Consider the following 18,744-nt stretch of genomic DNA (forward strand, 5'->3'; position numbering starts at 1 on the left):
ACAATGATTTTTTGCCTCATTCTTAAATCAGTTTTCCAGTTGAGAAGCTCTATCAAAGGCAGTACTCAATTCTCATAGCCAGAACTCAAACAGGTCAGAAAACAGAATGCTGCCAATTCATTTTCCTGCCCTTTATAGTGCAGCTTTCTGTCACAAGTGAGCAGGATACAGATAGCTACTTCCAGCTGCAGAAAGTACCAAGATACTGCCCCTAATCCACTGGCAGGTAAAGAAGAAATTACAGAAACAATAAGGTATGGCCAGTCGGTCATCAGACCAACTGCAAAGCTCAGAACAGAACTTCAAACCCTTAGTCCCACGCTCAAAATATTCATCAAGCTGTACCAGTTCCAAATACTGGCACACAACACACATGATTTACACAGGTAATTTCTGATTAATAGCAAAAACCTTTTATAAATCTATGTATAGGGATGTATGTGTGTATACACATGCACATAGACACATTTATTCTTAGCAATAGATCTGCCCCACTCCTAATCTGCTACCAAAATGAAACATCAGTAAACAAAGAAAGCCTGAAGGCTATTACATAAACCAGCTGAGTTGAGTAGAAATAATCTGACAATTCAGTTCCCTTTCTTGAATGGTTTGCTCACTGGATACAAGTGAAAGAGACAAGCAAAAGTCATTTAACACATGGCAGATGAAATCCTAATCCAAAAATATTACATCAACAGAAAGAATTAACCTACTGAATAATTATCTCCTCAAAGACTTCTAGAATTATTATCAAAACAAAAGTTGGAGATTTTTTTCCTCCCCTGGATAGAAAGTAGATGAACCCTTATCTTAGCTGAAGTGAGAGGAACAGGAGACCATAAACACTGCTTATTTCCTCCCTTCAAAACTTACTTTCTATGAGATACCCTCTACCACGGTAAAACTACTATCTAACTTGGAGCAGACACTTTACACATGTTCTGTCTTCCCCTGCCAAATCCTACAGCAAACCCTTCCACTGATTCTCACAGACACTGACTGAGTCAGGCTCAAATTATGCCTCCATTAATCACTGTAAATCAGCTCATCTCAAAGTCAACAATTCCTGAAAAGTCATTCCTCCTGCCAGCCAAATGGGCCCAAGTACTGCTCCCATTTCCAACCTCCATGCAACTTGCAGTACCAAGCTTTCTTGATCTTATTTTCCACATGTTGGTACTAAACTGTCTCAACTTCAAACATACACAATCAAATCTTACGAAATCTAGAAAGGGCAGAGTCAAAACAACTGGAACAGTTCCAAGATTATCCCTCTAAAATGTAAAAACTTTCCTAGATTTTAGATGAATATAAACCTGCTACTTACTGGTTTCGGCATTTTTCTTGTTTTCTGTAGTCTCCTGTCCACTTAAATCTTCCAAAAACTCTTTGCCCCGTTCTGCCAAAAACAAAATTAAAAGGGTTGTTTTTAAATTAACCAAAACTGAGTTCATGTACATCATAGCAAATAGTACAAATTCCAAAACAAGTAAGGAAGTGCTCTACATGTACAAAACACACTTTTCAGCAGATGACATATAGAAAGAGCAACTAATTTAGCCAGTGCCAGCATCTACAGGTCTCGAAGCAGTAACATCCTTCCTAGTTTTTGTAGAACATTTAAGCAGTAATGTTACAATAAAGAGACAACAGTTCCCCAAGTGCTACAAATTTTTTAAAGGTTCTGTTATCATATATCATCTACTATTAAAAACCTCTAACATTATTTACGAGAAACATCATGAAGACAAAAAAACAACCCTCTAACATAATCTTAAAGCATCAAAACTGTATTTCCTGGCTATAAAATCATTTTCTCTCAGCAAAGGAATGATAGTCATTTTTTCCAAATGAAAAGAAATGCAAGTACACCAAAACAGTAAAAAAAGGAAGAAAATCTGCTGTGCTTAAAATAACAGAGCTTTGTTCTTTTTAAGCAGAAGGCTATAAGTTATGTCTACATGGTAATGAAAGTATTCACTATTGTGTTCAGTTCCAAGAAAGTTTTTATGCCCTAAAAAAATATGCTTGCAATGTTATTGGTAGATATCATCCTACCTCCTTTTTTATTCCTTCTAACTCAGAAAGAGCAAGCAGCTAGTCACCCTCTTGCACATATTTACAGTAATGACTTCCACAAATTAGACCTGTTGCTGGTTTGCAAGGAGCATCAAAGACTGCACTGCCCTCAAAAATAATAATAACCGGAATTACACTTAAACTAAGAAAAATGAGTGTGACATGCTAGTCAGAATAATCTGAGATTTCAGTATTATAACTCCACAGCTGCAACAGATGAATAAAATCTTCAGAAGTGCTTAAAAGAAAGAGAAAAACAGAATACTTGAGAGCAATCCAGTTATCAAAACCAAGCTTTTGTGTAACTGATTTTTCATTCATAAAGAAAAATGGAAAAAATAAAGTATTTTTATATAAAAAATACAAAAGAAGTCAATTTTCCTTGCTTATTGGCAATAAAAATACATTAAATATTAGAAACATTTGCACAGCAATTTAAGGTGCACTAGCACTTTCTTTTTTCTTCTAATCTGTAGAGATATGTTTGAAAAGAGGGACTGAAAAAACAGATAAAGGATGAAAACAGAATTTAAGAAGCATAAATGTTGCTAGCTGGTAAAGAAAACAAATGTTAAGACTAAAGATGACAGAAAAAGAGATCTAATGACCTAATTCTGACATGGAACAAAACTGCGTTTAACAAAAAATCAGCCTGAAAACATTAAAACACTATCTTGAAGTTACATTCATTATGATATAACTAATCTAGCCCAGCTCTAAAGGTATAATAATACTGTTTGCCTAGCCTAAAGACAATTACATTCCAGTAGATTTTTTAATTACCGAAGATACTCTAGAGAACTGGACAGTATCAGTCGTGTCCCATATGCAGGCTCACTGCCTGATGTGCAGTGCCAATTTACACACTGAGCTGAGGCACTTCCATTTATCTGTACTGCTCTGCACAGAGCAGGGAGCTGGGTGGGAGCCCACCAAAGGTTGGCACCCCAATCATCAAAACTTTACACCTTTCATACATTTCAGCAAACGAAATCATGCTTTTTTTTGCTACAGGTTACATAGCTCTCTTCTTGATTAACATTCTACCTTCTACTGGTTCAATGATTCTTTTGCTTCTCCTGCCAACCAGTGAACATGCTCAGCCATTCCCCTCTTGAGTCGTGGACTTCAGGAGTCGATGGGCCCCAAGCTGTGGTCACAGTCTCCCCCTGCCACAATTACCTTTTCTCTACTTGGAACTGATTCAGCACAGTTGCTGAGTTGGCTTTGTTTGTTTCTTCCTTATCTAGGGAGTTCTGCCAAACGTCCTTGTGGCTCATGAATTCTGCATTCCCTGTGCCCACTATCAATGGAACATCCTTCTTCCCAAACTTTGCTAATTTCCCCCTGGGTCTGAGATGGCTGAAGAGTGTCAAGCCCTAAACCTTAATAAGGCAATTCTACTGACAAGTCATTTATCTTTCTAACACCTGGACATCAGCAGTAAGACTACAATTCTAAGATACTGTTAAATATATTTTTGAACATTATGAATACACTTTTCCTCTATTCCTCTCCCCCCCTTTTTTTTAACCACAAATGCTTCCAGGGGAGGAAAAAAGAAATTGGCTTTTGATAAACTCTGGCTTTTGATAAAAATTCAACAGCACGTTTCCCTTTCAGAGAAGAGACTGCCTCCTCTTTTCCCTTCTTACCCTAATGCACTCCTTGGAAAAATTCAAGGGAATAACGGAAACCAAAACAAGCTTGGCTCTAATATCTGCTAACAGATTCCGAGCGGTAGTAATCCCTGTGCTCACCTCTGACAGCAGAGGCTCAGTGATTGAAAAACTGAAGGCAGATTGAAGCCCTAGAGTTACACTCAGTTAATTAACGATGCAAAAACTAAATTAGATTCTCATCCACCATTTTGTAAGCATGCCAACTCAACAGTACCAAAAGGAACAGAAAGTAGCACAGCTACTTTCCTGTGCCTTTAGTTACAAAGCACTGAAGAGAAGGGGTATGGTAAGATTACTGATAAGGGAGCCCAGTCTCCAGGAGAGCAATGACAGCATATGGCACAGGACCAAGATCTGTGTTATCAAACGATTACCTTCTGCGGTCCCTCTAAGAGACAACATGTCTAGCAATTTCTACAATGACTGTCATACCCTCATATATTTTATCACTACAAATTTATTCACAAACATGTCCCAGATTTTTGCTTTGGGATTTACTCACTTTGTTATAATACAATCAACAAACCATAAACAATTTATTTGAAAACGTACTTTAAAACCTTAAGGTAACTTTTAAAATCAGAAATGTGACTACACAGTTTTACAGGTTAATCCTATGTCATCAAAACACAATTGGGAGACGTTTTCGCATGCAAGAGAACAAAGTTACCAGCAAAAAGCAAGAATCCTCTTATGCAAAACTCAATAAAAATGAAGTCTCACTGTTAGTCCCACAGATCTCATGGGTCCGAGAAACTATCACAGTATATGAGCAACAGAAAATACGTGCAAACAGCAACCCACATATCTTTTTGTTCAAGTGTTTGCTTGTAGTATTTTTCACTAAAGTAAAAAAAAAAAAAAAAAACTATATCTCTTTAAAAAAAGAAATTTTTTAACATTTTTAGCCAAAAACAAATTTATAGCAAACTATGCTGAATTTATTTCCATTGTTTTCATTTTATATATAATACAGAAAACAGCCTGCTTTCATATCCAAAATGTTGTGCAAATTTGAAACAGTTCATTCACACGAACACATTGTAACTATTGTATGTATATACAAATCAAGAAGTTCACAGATCTTAAAACTCCAAATATTGACATCAAATAAACACTGAAGAAAAAATGAAAATCACCCTATCTTTCTCAATTATTGGCACCAGCTAACATTAAAAAGAAAACAAATATGAGGAAAACATTAGGCCAAAAGAAACCAAAAATTGCAGCCAGGCAAAATATTGTGTATCTCCACTATTATTACTGGATTCAGTTCACTTTTGCTACTTACGCCTTTCCAGATAAACTTATATTTAGCAGATGCAAAATTTTTAACTTTGAAGCAACTAATTACTTAGACTTACTTTTATCTTAACACCCATGGGAAATGGCATTGCAAATAGTGGGGGGGAAAAAAAACCAACAGCAAAAAAGACCCCAATCAGCTGGGATTGCGAATGATATTCCGTTTGCTTCCTGCATTCTGAAACCAGCTTGTGACCTACTAGGCATAAAGGCTCATCACTTGGGCATTTAAAATCCTAAAGGTCCCTCTTCCAAGTCAGGATTAGCAGGATTGTGACTTTGCAGGCTTCCTACTGCTACAACACTCAGGACCTTCAGGAACATATGCAGTAATCTGGACTCTGGGCCAAAAAAACCCAAAAGTATCAGCAGGCTCCATCACAAACAGATAAAAAAAGTCATCCAGAACATCAAGAACTCGCTTGAAATGAAAAGCTGTGATTTCAATTTATTTCACTACAAGGCAGTTAAGGTTTTTAAATCAGTATCATCCATGTTTCTAGTTATGCCACAGAAAGCAACAAATAAAGCAATTGTTGAAAGATGACAATGAAAGCTTTCTTCAGAAAATGATGGTGCATAAAATGCCTGATGCCAAAATTCTGCCAAATAATTTATGCAGCAGCTGTTTTCAAAAGAAACATTCATAAACACAGCCATGGGTCTGAGGTCAGGTGAGGACGGGATAGCAGGCAGAAGGCTCGAGCAGGACACTTGGCTGGTAGAGATGCAACACTCAAAAGCAGGATCCCTATCCTAAGCCCTAAGAAAGCTCAGGGCCTTCTCTCAGAAGCAGCCTCTCCAGCAGCAGCGCTCCTAAGCTTGAACAAGAGGTTTACCATCTATTTCCCTAAATACAGACAGATGTCAGGGACCACAGAGCTTTACCCACAACAATGTAACTCACTCATTTATTAACAGGAACTTATTTAAAAATAGTATACTTTTTCTTTTCAAAGTCTTATCCCATTCCATTTTTTGCGGTACATGAAAGTTTTAGATCTTTGCAGGGGAAGCAACAGGCAACTCACAGGCCATTGGACCTGACTAACTGGTCTCAGATTTCTACAAAAATGGCTCTCTACTCCAAAGCAGTCTGTGAATGTCTGCAGGGCAATCATCTTTCACACTAACAGCTCCCTAATGACACACTTGCTGCAATCCAATAAAGAAGTTCATTTGCCACAGACTTTACTTCTGCATACATTTTTTTCAGACGGACAGAAAGACCGCCCACACAGCTGTCTGCAATATAAGCAAACCAGGGGGGAACTAAAACAAGCCATTTATCTCACAGGAAAAAAAAAAAAAGAAAGAAAGAAAGAGCTGAATTCTATACCTAAGATGCAAAAATTGAGATTTGACCAGTGCTAGATATCACATGCAGAGTTTTACATGCCAACGTTTTTTTTATGCACTGTATCTTTCCCTTCTTAAAACCACCATTTCCCCCAACCCTCCCTTTTCTGAAACCCCCAAAACAGGCTTGCTATCTCTGAAAAATAACTGCAATATAACTCGTACAACTTAGGTATTCAATGTATCTATAGGAAAATACATTTTGAAGAGTGAAGTACATCTAAACTGGAGCTCTTGAACTTCAGAAGTAAAATGAAAACCTGGCAGTTGCCAACACAGTATTCAACTAAAAGCAACACATACCAGTCAAAGAATTTGCACACTACTTGCAGTTTTGGCAGTTAATAAACTGGAATGTTTCAGACATGCTACACAATTTACATACAGTTAATATTTACGGAGTTTAGTAATCTTAACTTCAAGTACCCACAACTGCACTACGGGAAATAATTCTAAGATTCTGAGGAGTCCTACAATGATAGGATGGCCAATCTTACCATGTACATTGGATGCACCATCAAAAATGATGGAAGTACTGTTGCTTCCAAGTGTAATAATCCTTTCTCTAAGCATACAGTTAGCAAAGAAATAGGACATATACCCAGAATTTTGGGTATACCTCATCTCAAAGTCAAGTATTCTATTTTCTGAAGGATGCTGTTAAGGCTCTTACAACTAATTCCATAAAATAAAGGAAACTTATGAACTGGCCACTCATATCATTCTCCATATGCACTAGCTAGAGTTCTTAAATTATAATGGTATAGTGTAAAGATTATTAACTGCCTTTTTGGGCCAATGTCATATTTCTTTTTCTTTGTACAACATGACTTGAACGTTTCATTCCACAGAGTGATTAATAAATACCTAAAGCAGAAAGGAAAACAAATACTTTTTAAATCCAAAGTACAGCTAAGTATTAGCCTATTGGTAAAGTTAGCCAACAAATGCAGTTCATCAGTGTTGAAAGGAAAGAGTTTACCCAGGCTCCTTCAGCTCTGGAGTAAACTCGCTGAGCAGGCAGGATACACTGGGTGCTGCTTTAATGGATCAGTATCTTTCCACAATCAGTTCTTTCTTCAGAAGTTTGTATAAAGCTTTGTTTACATTTACAAACTTGAAAATCCTCCCTTTCCTCTACTCCCACAGACTTGTAATGCAATACAAAGCGATAGGACAGCTTTGATGTATTTAACACATCCAACAGAAAAACGTAATGCCTTCAACAACTTTGCTCTTCACCTCTGCCAACAGAGGCACCCCTTCTCAAAAACCAGAGCAAGGCTGCTGAAGAAGAAAGGCCGTTTACCTAGCCTGGCAAAGGAGAAAGGAACTTTGCCAGGAACTGCCTTCTCACATCATAACATCTACGCATCTTACCCTCCTAGATTTGCAGCTCGTAGGTGGATCCAAATCCTTACTCTTTATGTCTTTGCCCAATTTTCTGTGAAACAACCTTTTTCTGGCAGTACTATTACCATCAAGCCCTGAAATGCTCTCTACTGCAATGGCAGAAACAGTCCAAGCAGAACTCTTTTCGTCATTTCTACACACACTTCTACACCTTTCCCTTGAGTCAGCACTCAATGAAAACTCTCTGGACAGCTCCAGACATGTCCCACCATGTCATTTTTTCATGCGTTTTCTAAAGATGTTTCACTTTTGCTCTCCAGTTTCCCAACCTAAGAGAACAACTGTGTCGCTTCAGTACAAAGCTTGGAAATATGCCACTGCCTTGCAATTGCCATTTGCTGGGAGGCTGCTTATCTGGGAACATTGCACTGACTTGCAGTTTATTTTTCTCACAGTCCCTCTTATGCTAAATCAATAGATCAATAGAGGTAAGTCCTATAATCCAATAAACAGTTACTACTTGTCCCATCTTTAATGATTAAAAAACAACTTCATCAGAGTAGCCATAATGTTACTGTACACCAACTCCACATCCTCCCTGGAAGCACACGTTGCCCAGCAGCGCTGTGCCAACGCACCCGGAGCTGACAGCGACAACCGCATTTCCACAATCTTCTCAATGTGCGAGGCGCTGTGCAGGCACACGCATCCCCAAAACGCTCCCGCGGCACAGACACGGCGACAGGCATCTCCGGTGGAAACAAACCAGAGTGACATACAGGGATACATCTGAAGCCTGACACGAACCGGTCACAAAGACAGAATTACTTAAAAGTCAGAAACGCCACTCCTGTAACTCAGTTTAAAAAATGTAGTATTTTTTAAAGCCTGTACCAGAAAGAGGAACACGAAATACTTGTCTAGGGTGTTACACAGACTGGAAAAGACAGCTTAATAGCACCTTACAACTGAAATGATTAGTTGTGTTGGCATAGAGTCCAGAGAAGTTGGGTTTTTTTCGCGTTCAGATTAAGAAAATGACAAAAGACAAGTGAACTCCACAAAGTTGAAACTAAAACCCCTTATCTGCGCTAAACTTTAAGCGACAAGGTTAATTACAAATGCCCACGACTTGTACAAAACATTAATCCATTCAAAAAACAATGCACAAAGGCTCATTCAGGGCCGCTGCGCCCATTACGTCGGTCAGTACTTAAGGACTCTTAAAAACGCGCATTTGTCGAAAACAATAGACAGCAACAGATGCTCCACAGCACTTGTTTATGAAGTAATTCCTTATTATTCTCCCACACCGCCGCACTCCGCTGGCCCGACCCGACTGCCACATGTCTACTACGGTATAACCTCCCGAGCCGCGCTGCTCGGGGACATGAATAATGCAGCGGAGGCTGAGCGGGCACGCCAGGGGCGCGCTCCCGGGGCTCCCCGACAGAGCCAGGCGAACCGGGGGTCGGTGAGCCGGGTCCCGGTCCCGGGCGGTGCCCCGCACAAGAGCGGCACGGTGCCGCGCTCCCTCGGCCGCAACAAGTCGCCTGGTGCCCCCGCCCACCGAGGGCTGCGGGCGGGCTCACGCCTCGAGGTGCCGCCCCCGTGCTGCCCCCCCGGGCCCCGCCAGCAGCCGCCCGCACGCCCCTCGCCTCAGCGCCCTGCGCCCCCGCCTCACCTGGGACTCCGCTCCCTCCGCGGCGCTGAGCGGAGGGGGGGGGGGGGACGAGCTCCCGGGGCAGGGTGCTTGGGGCGCGGCGGTCTCTGCTCCTGGCGGGGCGGTGTGTCCCCCCCGCCGCCCCCTCGCAGCGGGGCAGGAGGCGCAGCGGGGCTGCCCCGCGCTGCTCGCCGGGGACGCGGCGCGGAGCGCGGCGAGCGCTGTGACAGCTCCGCAATATGGCGGCCGCCGCCGCCGTTCGGATTTTCCCCCCTATCAGATGCGGCTCCTGCGCAGGCAGTGCGCGCGCACGCGCGGCGCGGGCGGACGGGCATGCGCGGCGCGAAGCCGCTGCCCGGAGGGGCGCGGGGGCGGCGGCCGCGAGGGGCTCCCGTGAGGGGCGGGAACGGCTCGGGGACCGCGGCTCCCGGCGGGGGCGGGAGACGGAGTTCTTGTGAAGGGACGGCGGCGGGCGCTCACTTTCTGAAGCGGCGGCCTCTCCTCACGGGGCTCTGCGCCTCTCTGCGCGCTCGGGCGGAGCCGGTGCTCCGGGACCCCGCGCAGCCCACCCGAGCGCAGCCCTGCTCGTGTTATGTGAGCCTGTGGCAACTGCTGAGCGGCAGAGCTGCCCTCCAGGAACTCCCTGCTCGCTTGAGTGAGGAGAGGATGAGGAGAAGGAGCGCTCCCGTTCGCGCGGCCGGGTGGGCGGGAAAGGAAAACCACTGTAAAGGCTCGAGCCAGGGAGGGGGAGTTGGCGGCGTGGGGTTTTTTTCTGTCCAAAGCCCCGCCAGGCATAGTGCATTTTTGGCAGGCTTGAGCTCCGGGGCGCGGTGGGAGGCCGGGTGTCTAGCCAGATAGGGTGGCTGGGAGCTGGCGATGCCACCAGCCCCGGGGTGCGGCGGGCAGGAGCGGGGTGAGCGGTGAGCCGGGGTTGGGAAGGGTCGAGCTGTGAAGGCTCATGAGAGCAGGGATGCCTTCAGGGAAAGAGCATGGAATACAGTCTGAATGGAGAGCACTGACCCTCTTCCTCTACTCCGTATCATCGCAGCGATGGGCGTTCTCTCTTTTCATCACTCAGTCGTGTGAAATAGTCACGCTGGTGGATTTATGGATGGGATCACACCTTTTTTTGTTAATTTTCTTTTATATATATGTATATACGTACCGTCCCAATGGGAACGTAGAAGAAAACAGCCGTAAGGAGAATCCTTCTGAAGGACAGAGAGGTTGAGGCAATCCCAGCCCCCACTGTGCTTTCTCAGTTTATTTTTGTTTGCAAGGAAGTGAAGGTGCTCCCTGAGCTCAGCGGCAACCCAAGCAGGGAGGCCAAACAGCAAAGCTCAGTGCAAAGGGATCCACTCGAGCTACCAACTCTTGAGTCATGCAGCTGCTATTAATACACCTTGCCCTCTGGCTGTCTGATAAAGAGAGGTTGGGGGAAGAACTATGAGGAATTTTCAATTAAAAGCTGCCTCAAAAAGAATAAAATGAACACTCTAGGGTGAATTGGAGGTGGGGAGAAGGGGAACAGGAGGAAAGCAGCCTAGCAAACAAGGAATAATCTACCAGAGAGTTTGTGGGAGCCTCACTGACTAAATTTTTTAAATTTTTTGGACAAAATTTAAACAACATTCTGATAAGGGAAATGACCAGCTAATACAAGCTATTATGAAATTAAATTGAATTAGTGATATAAGCTTGAATGTAATTACTTTTTCTGGAGACATTTAGTGAGTTTAATTTGTGATAGTTTTATGCATTTTGTTGTGTATTTTAAACAGGCACTCATCTAAACACTCATCACCACAGAATCTGAACATCTCAGTCTATTAAAGGTATGTTCAGTTTCCTCACGTGGGCTAAAATTTCACTTCCAGCTTTGTTTGTGCCATTTTGCTCCAAGGAAGAAGCAATGGTGGCTAATTCCTCTTTGTCTCTGTTGTTTTTCATTGTGAAGAACATCCTTGTGTGAAACAGTATTTTGCAGTACATTAAACTTCTAAGGCATCTTGCAGCGTCTGCAGATACAGTGTTTCCCGGAGCAGCCACCATTCCTATGCATTGTACTGTTCCCTGTTCAGATGGCCTTTACCTGCAGGTCCGAGTTAGGGAAGTGAAACAAACAAACAAAAGGCAGAAAAACAAACCCTGTTTCATTCGGCCACTTAAATAAATTGACTATGATTCACTGCAGTGCACAGTTAAAATGTGTTTACTTGAGTTGACCGAATTAAAGGCTTGCTTTCTTCCCAAATTCTGAACTGGCTCAAATATGGGATTATTGCACTAGGGCTCAGTTTCATTACTGATGTTGATAGCATGTGGAAGCAAGTTCCTTTCAGTTTGTGCATTATCACTGCAGGATATGCTTTATCTCTTATCCTGTTACATGAAGAATATTATTGCTCAGAAATGTCAAGGTAAATAATAGTCTTATCTCCCTTGTCAACAGTATAATGTGGTTTTCTTCTCACCTTGCTTCCTTAACAAGGTGTAAAATTGCAGTTTGTCTGATAAAACAGGGCAGTAAAAACAGAAGTGTAGTTAGAGATCATATTCTTTGTAGCCATGGAACTGAAACTACAGAAAGAACTACAGGTAATAAAGAGAGCTTTCAGATACCCCTATAAACTTAAATTACACAGTTCTCTAAGAGGTAGGTTATAAAGATAAAGCTAATGATAAGAATGCTGTAACTGCAAGGCATAGAAGTTTATCTTCCAGCAGTAATGCCAAAACCCATCTCTTCATTAAAAAACAGATTTTAAACTTCCATTGCCTGATCTGAGAAATCAATCCTAGAATCCTTTTAGAAAGTAAAGATTTTTGGGCCAAGGTTTTTTTTGCAGTGCACCTGCAAAAGCATAAAGCATTAGTCAGTGGATACCTGGTTGTGTGTTAGAATCTACTTTTTTTAAAGCCAAATGTACAGTTCAAGGGGCATTTACTAGACAAAGCATTTTGAAAGGGAGAACTACAAAAAAAAAAAAAAAAAGAGAAATTTCTGATTTTTTTTTTTTTAATTTTTTTTTTTAATTTTCCAATGGTGTGCAAAACACCTTGACGTTGCCTAATTCAATTATGATTTATGCCATCAGCCTGGATAGAAGTGTAGTGCTGCCCGTACCATTCCCCTGACGTGAAGAGTTATACGTGGACTCAGCCTACACGCCTGGAAGGCAGCCATTCTGGGAATAATTATACTTATGACTCAACACACATACTCAGCTATTAATATGTTTACTGAAGCAGACCTGACATTGTCTAGAATTATTGTAGGATAATTTTACTGTTACTGGTTGTATGGTCTAAAACCAAATTGCTTTTTCTTTTGTTGGTTTCTGAATAACAATAAAAGGATACATTGCCTTAATGGGCGTTAATAGTAATTATTTTTCCAACAAGTATGTTAGGTTGCCCTTTAGAGTCTTTGCTAGAAACAAACGGAATTTAAAAAAGTCTCTTGTCATTAGATGAAAACAATTCACAGATATTTTAAATATTTGGTGAAATGACAATAAACGTCTGAAGTAATAATTTTCATGTTTCTTGTTAAATTTTTCTGTCACTTAAAATTAAATGTATCTAATTCCAAAAATTATTTTTCATGCATGGTATTAACATACCAGATTTCAATAAAAATAAAAGGGTTCCAGTAGCAACGCTGAGTATTCCAAGTCGCCTTTATTGCATGCATATGTACAGTCTCAGCTTTGATCAAGTTCAAAAGGAAAAATATGGTATGATCCTGGGGAATTAGTCTTTTCTCTCTCTGAAATACCATAGGTATGTGAACTTTACTTAGGTGTCCTCCAGGGACTGCACTGGGGCAGCACCTCCAGAATCCTCAGCTCCAGTGAAGAAGTCCAGGAGTCCATGTCCAGGATAATCCCCTGCATGAGTGTTGTAATGAGGGAGGGTGGACAGAGTGTGCAAAAAGTTATATGGAAGGGGTATCCTCCCTCTTCAGAGACACACAGTAAACAGAAAGGATAAATCAGCACCTGAAAGCCTGGTTGGAACACCTGAAAAACAGTGGGCAGGGTAATCTACTGCTGAGCTGCAGTGTTGGCAGCTGGCTCCATGTCAGGCTGTCCTTCCACCTATTGATTTAATCACCCTGCTGAGGAGGCTTTGCCTCTAACATTGACTGTGAAGCCTGGCTGGCCAGCACACACCTTTCCCATTGAAAATCCGAATGGTTTTGCAAAAGCTCTGTCCTGCAGCCCAATCAATTCCTGCCAGTGTAAGATTTAAGAACATTGTTGCTGTTGCTGACTGTGCCTATCAGAAGTTCCAGGTGAATAAGAAGCCCAAAGGCTTTATCACTGATTGTCTGTCACACATGGTGACTTCTTCCAATGACAGATTTTTGGCTTTTTCCTGTTATTTAGTCTCTGGTACTACAGCAAAGATACCACAGTGGTGTCCACCTATCTCAGAGTCAAACTTTAATACCTTTTCTATTCAAGACAGGGAGTAGTAGAATCACTTGTAGAGGAGTGTGTATTTAAGTGCCAAATGTGGATCTCAGCAATTCATTCTAAGTGAATCGGTATTCACGTCTCTTTGTAATAATTTACTAATTTAATTTTTGTACACAAAATGTATATTATGCAGCACTTACATTCCATCTATTATTTCAATCACCTTATAATGTTATGATTTTTTTTTCTTGCAGACTGGTAATTGCACAAGAGACAGCTTAACAAAGCTGCTTGCAGTTAAGGTTGGGGCAAGCTGTCTGATTTCTTGTATGTCACTGCTCTTGTGTCATATCACCCAAACATGCCTTCACTGACACATAAGGCTGTCATCTAACAGCTGACACTTAGCTGCAGTTCCTGCTTGTGTCCACTTACTTGTTTCTATCTCATTCACAGTTATAATTATTATGACAAGTACAAGTTGTTCTGCAGTGACAGCACTGTTTTTTTAGTGACACTGTTTATTTAGTTAGAATGTGGCAGTAGCTGTGCCATGTCCATAGCATTGGAAATCAAAGTCATTGATAACCATATTCACTTCAGTGAAATAATGTTATAACAAATTAAAATAGTACGTAAGGTACTAAGCAGTTAAAGGCACCAATCCAGACAATGTTTTTGAAGAAACTATTTCTGTGGGCAAAAAAACTGAGTATGATTACCAGGGAACTGGATGCAAGTGTTTGAAAACTTGAAAAATGTATATACCTGTTAGAGCCAAAGCAAATGGTTTAGGAGGTTGTGTTATTGTTGGGTTTGTGTTTTGTGGGGTTTTTTGTTTGTTTGTTTGTTTCTCCTAAGGTGGATGTACACTGTTCTGAGACAGCCATACACTTTGTGAATAAATAAAATCATAATAGAAGGTAGAGCTTTTTACTAGGAATGCATCACTGAAGTATTTTTAGGTCCTGATCCCTTCTAATTTTACTGCATGTACTTGCTTCTTTATTAACAAGCAGAAATAAGCAAAACCACAGAAGGAGTGTTACAATTTTTCAGGCAAAATATGTTCTCAAGATTTTGTCATCTCCCAGATTTACAAAAACGTAGATGTCAAAACCTCAAAATAGAAGCACATATTTCTTCACAAATCCAGCCTTTTTTATTTTGGGGAATTTTCTGGAATACTTATATATCTTGAGGGGGGAAAAAAAGAAGAGTGAAAATTGAAGTACACTGTTCAGGTTTGTGTTTTCCAGATATGGGACATTTTTGATGGCATGCCAGTAGTATCACAAAAGATGAAAAAATGCCTAAAGGAAACACTTCATCACCTCTTTAAAGGGGATGTTCCACGACAGTCTCCTCAACCCACTTTTGCCAAAGTTGTTTCCAGCTAAACATTAATCGTGAAACTCTGATCAAAAAAACAGCAAAAAACCCCAAAAAAGTCTCAGCATTAACATTACGTAGTGAGAGACTGACTATAATTCCTCTCTTATTTTAAATGTTCTATGCCTCCACTGAAATCACTGGCTTATTTCAGCATTAATCTGCCAGTACTGAGTACAAGGTCTTAAGTCCACAGACATTCTAAATTTCTGAAGGAATTTAGGAACAAGAAGGGTGAGCTGATATTAGCAAAAGCATGTGTCATTAAAACCAGTTACAGCTCTTTTTCTGAAGCGGATATCCCCAGAGATTAATTTTTTTCCATCCCACAAGCATAACAAGTGTGGAATATATCAAGGCACTTCATTTGCTGAACCAGAATACTATCAAAGCTTTATCATCAGCACACCTACAAAGATGTAATTTGGAGGCAAGAAGATAATTTAGCCTTAAGAGGGCACATGCTTTTGCAGCAGCTATGTTGCAATTGAAACTTACCAGATCAAATCACCCTTCATTGAAGTTCATCAAAGAGAAAAAAGGTAGGAAAAGGAGAAAGGTAAGATAATTCTAGGGTGCTAAGATCTTCAATGTGCTGTGTCTCCAAGTATATTTTTAAAGGCTGCTTCTTTTGCATTTCACTGTGTATGAAGAAGGTCTGAAAGATTTAAGAGTATTTATTTGCCTTAGAAAAAAAATATTAAAAGATGCAGTCTTTGACTACCCTTAAGGATACCTCAAAGGCAGTTGAAGAACCAGATGGGCTACAATATTACAAGTACCAAAACAATGACAAATGATTAAACTGAAATGGGAAATTAGTCCCCTTAAGGATTTAAATTCTGCTAATGGTTTTCTGTTACCTGGTGAACAGAGATTGAAAGGATGGTACATAAAGGCAGATGTGACACTTCAGATGCTGCTAAAGTTGAAATTAAAAAATAGTTAAGTTTCTCCATGAAACTAGATTGACTTAGGTTGTGCATGCTTGGAAACAGAGCCCCGTGACTGACTGACTTGAGGTAGCTGTAATTCCTTCCTCTGGCTAAGACAAGCTTGTCAGCTCTGCCTGGTGTGGATTCCCTATGGACCAAGAAGTTAGTAGATTCCTCAGTCAATCCTTACCAGCTGGCAATACCTCAGTTATCTTTTTCTTCTTTCCTGATGGATGTTTAAATGAAATTTCTAGGATATTAATTTCTTCCAAGGCTCCTACCTTTGTTGCATTTGGTTGTATTTGGCTAACAGGTTCTAAAGTTATCAAGTAAACTTGCAGAGGAACCTACTTTGATGACAAAAGCTGGGCTGAAAATAAAGTTATAAAACTGAGATCCCCTATGAAGGCAGAAGAAATACCAATCCCAGGTATTTACCTTATTAAACAATGAACAGGTTTTTTTCCTATATCCTGGACTAAGGTTCAGATTAGACTGTAGATAACACATTATTAAATTTTATATTAGGCATTAAATGCTACTTGCAGCCTACATTGAAACCAGCAGGTGTGATTACAACCTTTTCCATCTGAAAATTCAAAATTTCATTATATCCCAAACCTGAATTCTAGGAATAGGCTGAACATCTGTCTGCTGCATCTCTATCATCCAACTGTTCATCTTCTGAGTGTAATTAGATGAGCATTCCTCCTGCAAAGATGTCAGATTTGCTCACTTTTTGTTTCTTTTAAAACAAAGTATGTTCCTTGCACCCACTTAACAGGTCAAGAGGAGAGTTAGTCTGGTTGCCCTGCTGATTGCTCATCATCTTCTATATGGAGTTTCTTCTACCTGGAGCCAGCCAAAATCATTGAGGCTTTGCATGAAAATAAAGGTTCAGTACCTTGAAGATCTGCCCTTTCTTGTTTCTTTACATAATTTCCTATAATTTAAGTACAGTTGAGATTTTTTTTTTCCTTCATTGCATCAGCGGTGCCTGCAAACTTAATTTCTGTTGTCAATCTACACAAAAATGGGGAAATTTCCTCAGTGTTTGTGTAGAGGGAGTACAATGTAAAGTTGTTTGCACAAGGTAAAGAAGACAAAACACTAATTGTGCACATTATATGTTAAAAATAGTTTCCAGAAAAAGACTGAGCTATCAATGTAGATAGTACAGTAATTATGATCAACAAAATGTTTACTATTCATATATGTACAAATGATAGAATCTCAGCTGAAATCTGTACAGCTCTGGTTGTTGCAGTCCAGAAGGCTAACGAATTAGAAGACATTTGGATACAGAATTGGCATGGAAAAAAGGCACGTAACTGAATTAGAACATTTTGCCTAAGAAATTAAATAAATAAGAGATTCAAATATGCGGGCCTGAGGCTTAGGAGAGGACAAAACAAAACAAAAAAGCCCTTGAAAAAACAAAGACAGCCCTTCTCTGAGCACTGTAGAGGAATGGAAAACCAAGAGGGGGTGAGTGCTCCATTTGCATCCTGTGAGTACAAAAGGAGCTGAGCAGAAAGAAGCAGGCTCGAAACCTTCTTTTGGAAGGTTATGCTTTGTTGTATTTCTGTTAACAATTCAGACACTGAGAAAAAACATGGTATAAATTCGAAATTGTGATGCAATTGCAGTAATGTGTGAAAAGCCTGGGCAAACTAACTCAGTGTAAATGTGCTCAGGGCTAGCAGTCATCCAAATCTAAAACCTCCCTTTAAGCCTCGGGTTGCAGCAGCTTCTAGAAGGGAAAACTGTAAAAAGCAATCTTCCTGGCACAACAAGGATTATTTGTGTCTTTTTATGTTATCTCCTATGAAAAAGCACAAAATCACTAACAAGTGACTGACAAAAAGCAACAGCTGTCAGCATGGTGAGTGGGAAAGGACAGCAGAGGACTGCGATCAACCAACCCAAATTACATGGTGCTGTTCCAACACACAGTAGCCTGGACTGAGGCTTATGATCAATACACTGGACTTGAGGTATTGTGCCAGTGAACAAAGTATTATCTAAGAGGGTAAGTAGCTGTGACCTGCCCTAAGAAATCAGGAGACCACTCTAAGTTATGACCACTGTCTTCTAGGAAAAGTGTAATTGCTATCCCATTTCCCTTCCTTTACTTTCCTCCTTTCTAAGTTCTGTTTTATTAAGCTGTTTGTGAATACAAAATACAGTATTTTTAGGTCACTTTTTAGTAAATATTCCCTTATAGATTCTACTTCAAGGTCTAGCAAAAGGATTGCAAACATAAAAATAGCATCGAGAACGTGGTTTGAGAGCTTTCATTTTCTTAGTCTTGTAGTAGAAGAGGAGGCAGGCTGTGTAGCTGACAGTTCTGAGTGTTGTCTTTTCATCAAATAACAAAATAGACTGTGAAACTCACTGCTCCAGGATGTTATTAAAGTCAAAACACACAGCAGGAGTCTAAGAGGGAGGACAATATTCTCTTGTCCTGGATTACTGTATTTTTGGATATTCTTGTTATTTACATAAGAGGTACTAAAAGAAAAGAGCAGCTTGAAACACAAAAT

General features: G+C 40.5%; 1 protein-coding gene across 1 annotated transcript in view; it reads right to left on the bottom strand.

The window, feature by feature from the left end:
• Positions 1–9,684, bottom strand: part of RDX (radixin) — a 38,034-nt gene extending 28,350 nt beyond the window's left edge. The window contains exons 1-2 of the mRNA XM_039564657.1: positions 9,466–9,684; positions 1,331–1,402 (exon numbers count right to left, since the gene is read on the bottom strand). Coding sequence (XP_039420591.1) covers positions 1,331–1,342 — 12 coding nt within the window. The 5' untranslated portion in view covers positions 1,343–1,402; positions 9,466–9,684. The remainder of the gene's footprint in view (positions 1–1,330; positions 1,403–9,465) is intronic.
• Between the last annotated feature and the right edge of the window lie 9,060 nt (positions 9,685–18,744).

Source organism: Corvus cornix, chromosome 1 (assembly GCF_000738735.6).
Source record: "Corvus cornix cornix isolate S_Up_H32 chromosome 1, ASM73873v5, whole genome shotgun sequence".
NCBI classification, from domain to species: Eukaryota; Metazoa; Chordata; class Aves; order Passeriformes; family Corvidae; genus Corvus; species Corvus cornix.